The 9,523-nt window shown below is 40.6% G+C and overlaps 1 protein-coding gene across 1 annotated transcript; it reads right to left on the minus strand.

The window, feature by feature from the left end:
* Positions 1 to 1,336: 1,336 nt before the first annotated feature.
* On the minus strand, positions 1,337 to 1,990 carry LOC103966765. The gene has a single exon (XM_009379970.3). The coding sequence runs from the start codon at positions 1,833 to 1,835 to the stop codon at positions 1,341 to 1,343; it is 495 nt and encodes a 164-aa protein (XP_009378245.2). The 5' UTR covers positions 1,836 to 1,990; the 3' UTR covers positions 1,337 to 1,340.
* Positions 1,991 to 9,523: the final 7,533 nt, after the last annotated feature.

Genomic DNA, 9,523 nt, shown 5'->3' on the forward strand with positions numbered 1-9,523 from the left:
CTGGATTGCACCTAGGACGTCTATGCTTTGAATGCGTGTATCTTTACTTTAAATACTTTCGCACACTTATATTTATTCTAGTGTAAATTAGCTAATTTGGTTTTTATTTACCCATGTTTTTATATACTATTACTTCCACACTGTGCACATGGCTACGTCACCTTCACATGATGGCCAGTGTGCCTCAATTTAGGTCGGGGTGTGTCAAAGTTAATTAACATTGTCCTTCAAATTAAATTAATCACTGTGTATTAATTTAATTTCTCTTGTGCAGGCTCCATCGTGCGTTCAATCTTTTGAGATTTCACAAAATGACGTCCAAATGTATAAGGATATAAGATTGATGATTGTTTTGTAATTTGGTCTTTTGTTTCCTTGGATCAATTTTTTTTATCCTTTTCAAAAGTTTGAGAGCATATTTGAGGTACGTGATGAAACAAATAAATTTGAAATAGGTTTTACTATAGTCTCATTCCCAAGTGTAAATATAATTGTTCTAGCTTTTGTACTAGTTAACCTTAACTAATGATGGGAAGCTTCTTCTGGCGGCAAAAAGGTGTAGAAGCCCAACCTGTACATACTACATCATCTCTTTAAACCCCAAGAAACAAGGCGCCTAGGTGGCATGATCAACTCCAATGCTGGAGAGAGAAGTGTGAAAAGATATAAAAAATAAAGGGTATTTTAGTAAGTTAAACTCTAGAAAAAAAAATTAAATGATGTCATCTTTCACATTTATTATTGTTTCTCTCATTCAAATGTTTAAAAAGTGTTGTCTCAACATAAAATTAAGTATTAAAAGTATCTCTATGTGTAATTTTTTTCTTTAGCTTTTTAGATTAATAGAATTAGAATTATTATTTAAATTAAATATTGTTTTAATTTCGAATTTAAAAAAAAATTAAAGTTTTTACCTGACGAAGGGTTTCGTCGAGCAAAGTTTATTACATTTTTCTTTGCATTGGCCGGCCAATATTTCGTCATGCTAATTTTTTAAAGTATTTAATTTGCAGAAACTCGATGAATATACGTGGTCGAGCAAGAAGTACTCGATAACGATGAAGACGTTGAAATTTCGAGTTGTCATTTTCGGGTCACAACTCAAAACTCAAATCCCCACCGTTTTGAATCACCGAAAGAAATTTCAAGCCGATTTCACAATTACGATGGCGGATTCTCAATTGGGTCTGTTCTGTTCCAACCGAGTTGGGCGACTCGGTGACGCAGGCATGTCCCATATGACATGCAGAAAGGGACAAGCATGTATAGAGATGCATGGAGTACGTAGTTAATAATTGAGAAGCTATTAATTTGCGCATGTATTGCATAGGTTAGATATATCAGGATGCCATTGATAAGGCCAAAGGCATTTCACTCTCATGAGAATGACGAGATACATTAATGTTTGATGAATTGCGACTTAACGACGAGATCCTTCGCTTTCCATCCTTTAAACTTCCTAATTCTACCTCTCTTGCTACCATAGCACCAGTGTCACCCCCTGGCGATTGAGCAGAAGGTGCAGCAAGATCGGTACTGGCATGTAAATTCGATGCCGATGCAGCTGTGTTAGTAACCTTTGCACCACCAGCCGAAGCCGCAGCATTGCCAATGCCACCTCTAAATCCGGAGCCCCGAGAGATTAGTCGATATAGGAATGTGAGGAACCAAAACAACCATGGAAGGCAAACCAACGCGACTCCGGTAATGGGAAGCCAAGTGGTTTGAGGTTCAGGTAGGATCATGTACATCAACAGGCAGCCGCCTCCGGCCACGATAGAGATGAATAAAACGCAAGAGATGAGGCAGATGAATGAACCTCCGGCACCTGGCATATTGATATAACCAAAACTAGCTATAGCTTAGCTTGCTACGCAAAAACATCAAATATTTGAAATCTTAAGTAAAAATATTTGGTCATCGTTGAGATTTGTTTGTTTTTCATTGCGGTAATTAGCAATGTGAAGAAACAAGGGGTCCGTCCTTGAGAGATGGCCCCGTTGCAAATGTTGTTGCATTGAGGCCATGCATGCATGGAGTATGCCTTAATTTGTTTACGTAAAACATAGTTTTTGCCAAAACAGACCCGCCCGTACACCGAGAGAGAGAGAGAGAGAGAGAGAGAGAGAGAGAGAGAAGCGGGTTCAGTTTATTATCACCTATAAATAATACTACTATATTTGCCATTGCATGGCTGCAATTGCCCTAATTAATTTGAGCTAGGTTGCCAGTTATTTGAGTTTCCTCCGGCTGATTGAATTTTTTTGAGGTGCTCGTGCTGATTTAATTATGAGAGCATTTTTAATGCAAGATAAAAACAGGCTCACTATTCTTTTATTTATGAGAAATAAAGCCTAATACTGATTTAAACCTTACAAAACCAACTACCGCCATGCGATTTTTAGAACATTGGTTTATTTGGTAGAGAGATGCAAATATGAAATGTAAAAATTACACTAACATCTCATTTTGCATTTCCAAGAAATATGAATATGGACTATTCAAATGGATAATATGTAAATTTAAGATCTCGTTTATTTTTTTCTTTATAACTCACAAGGCCCAACACCCTTCTAATTAAAGATGTAAAAAGTTAATTACATTTCGGGAAAAAATTAATATGTTACATTCTTCCATTGAAGAACTTTTCATTTAAAGGCATTTTTGTGTTACATCCTATCCCAAATTTTTTTGTAGTCTATTCCCCCCACACTGAGAAATTATGAAAATGCCTTTGACGAGTTAAATGGGAATACTATTTGGATCTCTAAACTCTTCTAATAATTCGTCTTTTTTCTCATTCTTAGTTAAGTAGTATTCGTCACCATGAACATGTGAATACAAACGGGACATAAAGAGGACGTGTAGTGAATGATTTGCGCACTTTTCAAGGCAAGGGGCAAAATGGTAACTTTGCATCTTGGGAATCCACAACTTGTTTTTCAAGATAGCAATGAGTTGTCAATATTGCAAACAAACTATGGTATTGTTGGTTTGCTAGTTGGACTCGTAAAACAAATAGGCAAGTTAGCCCATTTGTTTTTTTTACTATTTCCTAATTAGGCCTAGTATCTAATTAACTTATTGTTTGGCGTTGACCCAAACATACACTTGCTCATACTTACCCAGCCCACTCTCTTGCACCCTCTCTCCAGAGTCTCTCCCGCTCCATCTCTCACTTTTTCTACACATTGCACAAAGAAAACTAAGACCATCACCACCACCACATCTCGCCCCTTTGGCAATATTTTACCAGTAAACCGCCACAAGTCTTGTCGAGTTAATCGGAAAACTAACCAGTTTTTTGACGAGTTGCAAAAACTTTCTAACGAGATTACGGCCTAATCTCGTAAAGTTAGACAAGATTGATGTTGGGATTAGAGTCCCCATCATCCCAAGCTTCGGATTTGAGCCTTACACACTCGGAACCACTTCGAAATAGTCGAAACCCAAGAGTTTCTGTGAAGTCTAGACTTAAGCGTTGTGGCTTTCCTTGTCAATATTGTATATATGTACCACACATGCTCTAGTTAGTTTTTAGGATATATTGTCATTGACGCATGTTGCTATTGGAAATCAATGTTCAAACAATTGGCTCATCTCTTCAAAGATCTGTTCATGTATATGCATTTCACATTTATATTCATATTTCATTACTCGTTGTTATCTCGCGAACTGGGCATGGAATTTAAGACAACCCACGTGGGCTGACTGACACTTTTTATACGATAGTAAACTTTTCACCCTTGATTAGCTCATATTGCTTCTCCTTTTGGCAAGTGTCATTTCATCCTTGTTGGTTGAAAACAAACAAGCCTTTTTGTGATAAAAGGTTCCTAGGTTTCATTTACTTCTTGGTTGGTCTGGTTTTAGTGTTTGCAGAAAGAGAGAGAGAAAGAGAGAGAGAAAGAGAGAGAGAGAGAGAGAAAGAGAGAGAGAGAGAGAGAGAGAGAGAGAGAGAGATAGTACATTTAAGCCTTAAGCTTGACCTCTTCCTCATTTAGGAAACCCTAGCTACCAAACTGTTTTTCACAAAGAAAATTTGTATTAACTCCCCCAATCATTGAGAAACAGGTTTGCATTGTTTCATGGTCCAGATATAAGTTCCAAGCCTTCATATAGACCTAGTTGGGTTCACATCAGTTTTTGTTCCTTCAATTGTTTGACTGGAGAAACTGACTTGCCATTTTTGAATCCATATTACAGACCAGCTTCATCATCATATCATTTTACATAGATCGTGTTTGGTATCGGTAACACAAGGAGGTGAGCTTAAGGGATGTGGCTGCCCTCTTATTAAGACTGAAGACTTCTCTACTCCAAGGTGTTTTAACTCAGTCAGGAGTTTTTCTAGTCAAAACTTTCTTGTGTTCTTTCTTGGTTAAACTTATTCACATGTCTAGTTTATTATCATATGTTACACGTATTATATGGTCCATTATTTGATATGTGTTTGTGCTCAAGGTTATATTGTTTGATTATGATTTAAGAATTATGTTGCTGTTGACTAGGTTAACTTCTTGTATACTAAGTTTATTCCTTGGATTTGTGTTTTTATATCTAACGAATCTGTACTTAGTTGACTGGATAGTTTGGCTAGTTAATCTAGCATATTTTAGCTCATAATCGTAGGATATTCTGCCTGGTACCAATTTCAATTGGTACCAGAGCTTTGCTCTAAATATATATAGAGTGATCTTTGGGAGTTACTGGTATTGGGTGGAATCTCACCATGGGTCGTGATCATGTTGTTGGCTTTTGTAACTCACCTTCGTTCTTTGATTGAATGGACTATGCCGCATGGAGCAAGAAGTTTGAAATTTTCTTGGAGGCACAACACTTGTTGATTATCTCATCCTTGAATGGAAGGCTCAGTTCTATTGGAACCAAATATGTGCACCTCCGTGAGCGGCGATTAAGCACAAATCTGTGTAGTTTGGAACAACCTGAAAAACAATAAACAACCGTAAGCAAACCCTAGGTCAAGGGAGGGTGTGCCAACCAAAGGTTCTTGGACGGTCAAGTTAGTGAATGATTTTAGACTTAAGCCGTGGACAAGAGAATTCAAGTGTATAGATTGCATTACACTAGATGAACCCTAGATGAGTGTATTTATATCATAGGAGAGAGACCTTTTTAGGATAGAATTCTCATTCTAAGTCGGGCAAATCTAAGAGGATATCTAGTATGTAGATATTGCATCATCTTAGGAGTGTGATTACTTGTGTCACACACATATCCCTAGATTGTAGGGACTCCAAGACTTATAGGATTTGATTAAGTCCTTATCCGGATCAAATTGCGTGTCTTGCGGAACAAGCATGGTCATCCAACAGAGTTGATTAGACTCCGCCTAGTGCCCTGGAGCAAAATGATGGTGGCATCCTACTCCGTCTGATACAGCTCCGCTCGGAGTTGGTAAGTCCATGACCGGACTTCTAAGGTAGTAGTATTTGGATCAACCTTACTCCGGCCTTGGAAAATCAAGCAAGAATTTGAAATGTTTCTGTTTAATTCCGGGATTGTGAAATTCTCTGTTTGGATTTTGGGATACCTTATGTAGACACCGAAATTTCAGTGAAATAAATGTTAACCAATGCATTTAAATTACAACATTTATTCATTTCACCTACATCACACATTCATTTCATCTACAAACTCCATTCATTTCACCTACATTACACATTTACTTCACCTACCAACTCCACTTATTTCACCTACAACATCCACTCACTTCACCGGAAAAAAAAAAGGATGGTGGTGATTCACTCTCAAAGCCTATAAATAGGCTCCTTCATCAAGAGAAAAGGGGAGGAATTTACATACACACTGAAAACCTTGAAGCTTTGAAACTCTAAGGCTCTCAAGCAAATCCCAAAGGATCAGTAAAACCCTATTCGTTCTTCGTCAAATCCCCCTTCAAGAGCAAGCCCCGACGGCCCTTGAAGAAACTTCCCTCAACCTTCGAGATCAAGCCCTGACGGCCCTTGAAGAAAGTGTTCATCGTTCATCATCTGTTCATCCTAAGATCAAGCCCCAACGGCCCTTTAGATTAACATAAATCAACAAACCCATACAACCATTCTTCAAGATCAAGCCCAACGGCCCTTGAAGATCCATTCATCAACTGTTCATCCCTAAATCAAGCCCTGATGACCTTTTGGATCAAAAGCACATCCACAAACCTACACCTTACGAAGATAGAATCAGAGGATCAAACTACAAAGAGATTCAAAATCATTAATACAAAAATATATTTTGTACACGTATTCTTGTTTCAGGAAAATTTGTGTTCATAAATTTGGCACGCCCGGTGGGATATCTCTACCTTTCATCACTATCCTCAAATCATCGAAAAGCCCGAAGCGAGGCAAGACCTCTTTTTGCTGCAACTTCCGCCCTTGCATTAACTCTGTCAAAGGAACAGGAGCACCTGAGGCAAGAGCCTGTGATCACCCTAGCCTAGCTAAGGGCGCCAAGAAGGGAGAGCCCGAGGAAATATTCAGAGTCCCTACTCTCCAATGTTGACTCGAGCGGCAGTACAACCATGCAAGTCATGACCATTGGAGCAACTTCAATCAAGGAGCAGCTAGCTCAGATGAATGAAGCAATCGCAAATCTCACACGGACTGTGGAAGAGAAGGACTTGCAGATTGCCGCACTCGTCAACCAACTAGATGCGCAGCCCGACGTGAGAGTCGACCCAAATGTTGGTCTATTAAAGAAAAAAGTCGACGAAGAAGATGAGACTCCATCAGAGAAAGTCGAAGAGAAGCTGAAGTTAGACCAAGCAGTAGCGTTCATGGGATCTCTCTCTATCCAGCAGCTACAGGAGATGATTGCAAGCACCATCAAGACACAATACAAAGGAAGCTCACATGACTCCGTACTGTACTCATAGCCTTACTCCAAGAAGATTGATGCTTTGAAGATGCCAAGGGGTTATCAGCCCCCAAAATTCATGCAGTTCAATGGAAAAGGCAACCCAAAGCAACATGTCGCCCATTTCATTGAAACTTGCAACAATGCTGGGACAGAGGGAGACTAGCTCCTCAAACAGTTCGTGCGTTCGCTGAAAAGTAATGCTTTTGACTGGTACACCGACCTCGAACCCGAGTCTATTAACAGTTGGGATCAGCTAGAAAGGGAATTCCTCAACCGCTTCTATAACACTCGCTGCACTGTAAGCATGCTAGAGCTGACTAGTACGAAACAGTGGAAGGATGAACCTGTCATCGACTACATCAATAGATGGCACTCCTTAAGTCTGGATTGCAAAGATTGGCTTTCTAAAACCTCTGCCATTGAGATGTACGTTCAAGGCATGTACTGGGGGTTACATTACATCCTCCAAGGCATAAAACCGAGAACATTTGAAGAGCTGGCAACTCGTTCCCACAACATGGAGCTGAGTATCGCTAATCACGGGAAGAAGGAGCCGATTACTAACTTCAAGAAGGATAAAGTATTCGCCCGAAAGGTAGACAAGACTGGGAAGAAGCCCGCTAAGGAAACTTTCACCGTCAACACTACCCTCATCAAGACCTCCTCAGTGCCCATCAAGATCTCCTCTAAGAAGAAAGCGAATGAGATAAAGAAAGGTGAGCCTTCTCACACCCAAGGCAGATACAAGAGCACCTTGAGGGAGTTGGAACAGAAAACGTACCCTTTTCCTGACTCTGATATGGCTGCAATGTTAGACGACTTGTTGGAAAAAAAGGTGATTGAGCTACCCGAATGCAAGCGTCCTGAAGAGATGAATCGCATAAACGATCCTAGGTACTGCAAATACCATCGTATAGTGAGCCATCCTGTTGGCAAGTGCTTCGTTCTTAAAGAACTCATCATGAAGCTAGCACAACTAGGGCAAATTGAGCTCGACCTTGAAGACACAGCCACAACGCATACCACTACAATTGTGTTTGGATCGTTCGATCCCATGTCTTTCCAAGCGACACTTGACCATTCCAGTGAACGCTCAAGTTGCACGGCACCGCCTGCGCAACCATCACCGAGAGGGAGTGACTAAGATGCACATACCGATGATGAAGAAGGATGGACATTGGTAACCTATAAAAAGACAAGGAAGCCAAAACCACAAGTCATCCAGCCAAAGGCGGAACAAAGAGGAAATCACCATCGCTGCAGCAATGAGAAGTCTAAAAGAAACATAAAAGTTGATAAGACAACATATGCTGGGGAACATATGGAGCAGGAGCCACGCATTCCCGTTTCCTTGCACGAGTATTTCCCGAAGGACTTTTTCCAACAGTGCACTACCGTTGCCTGTCACATGGTTGAAGTAGAAATAGAAGAGCCCTCAAAAGGCAAAGCTATCGCCACTAAGGTAAAAAAGACCCTCACACCTAAAGAAGGTCTACTAACACACTTTAGCATCGAGGAAGCGCTATAATTGCCAAAAAAGATGCAAAGAGCACTAGAAGCAATCTTGGCAAGTCTTGGTGACCACGAAGTGCAAGAAGGCAACGACGAAGAATCAAAGCTTCAGCCATATGAATGTGCCACCCATGATGCAATTAACTTCACTGACGAAGACTTACTGTTGGGATCAAAGCCTCACAACCGTCCTCTCTTCGTCTCAGGGTACGTAAGGGAACACAAAGTCAACCGCATGCTTGTAGATGGTGGGTCGGCCATAAATATCATGCCAAAATCAACAATGACCACAATCGGCATCAAGGTAGATGAATTATCCCTAAGCCGTCTGCTAATCCAGGGTTTTAACCAGGGAGGACAAAGGGCGATGGGTATGATCCGAGTGGAGATAACCATTGGTGAGCTCAAATCAAGCACGATATTCCACATGATTGATGCAAGAACTTCCTATAGCTTGCTCTTAGGAAGACCTTGGATCCACGCAAATGGGTAATACCGTCCACCCTTCACCAATGCTTAAAATTTTACCGAAAAGGAGTGAAGGTGATCTAAGGCGACACCAAGCCATTCACCGAAGCCGAATCACACTTTGCAGACGCCAAGTCCTACATGGAAGAAGACATGGTGCCCGAAGCTCTTCTAAAAGAGATCAGATCCACGGGCAAAGCAGCACCTAAAAAGCAGGATTGGCAAGCCATGCCTAAAAAGCAAAAAGAGCAAGTCGTGCCATCTTCAAGCAAAGACGATGACGAGATTGCTAAACCTGCAACAACCAAAGGGAGTATGATGCCTTCAAAAGGACCGAACACACCCATATTCCGGTACATCCCGATGTCAAGAAGAAAGAATGGTCAATCTCCATTCGAAACTGGAGCAAGAAAAGTCGATACACAGTGGAACAAGGATAATGTGAAGTTGCTCAAAACGAATGCAGTTTTGCCTCTGACACAGCTAGGCGATGCTAAGGTTGCAAGACTACCACAAGGCTTCATAAAAGCTTTACCAAAAAGGGTGGAATCAAGCTTTCTTCCAACCAAGAGAACCGAGGAAGGTTTTGATCCAAACGCGTACAAACTCAGGTCGAAGGCTGGGTATGACTTCGGTTCCTCTTCCAATCATGGAAAAA

Source organism: the organism of the source record quoted next, unplaced genomic scaffold (genome assembly GCF_019419815.1).
Source record: "Pyrus x bretschneideri cultivar Hongxiangsu unplaced genomic scaffold, Pyrus_bretschneideri_v1 Contig80, whole genome shotgun sequence".
NCBI classification, from domain to species: Eukaryota; Viridiplantae; Streptophyta; class Magnoliopsida; order Rosales; family Rosaceae; genus Pyrus; species Pyrus x bretschneideri.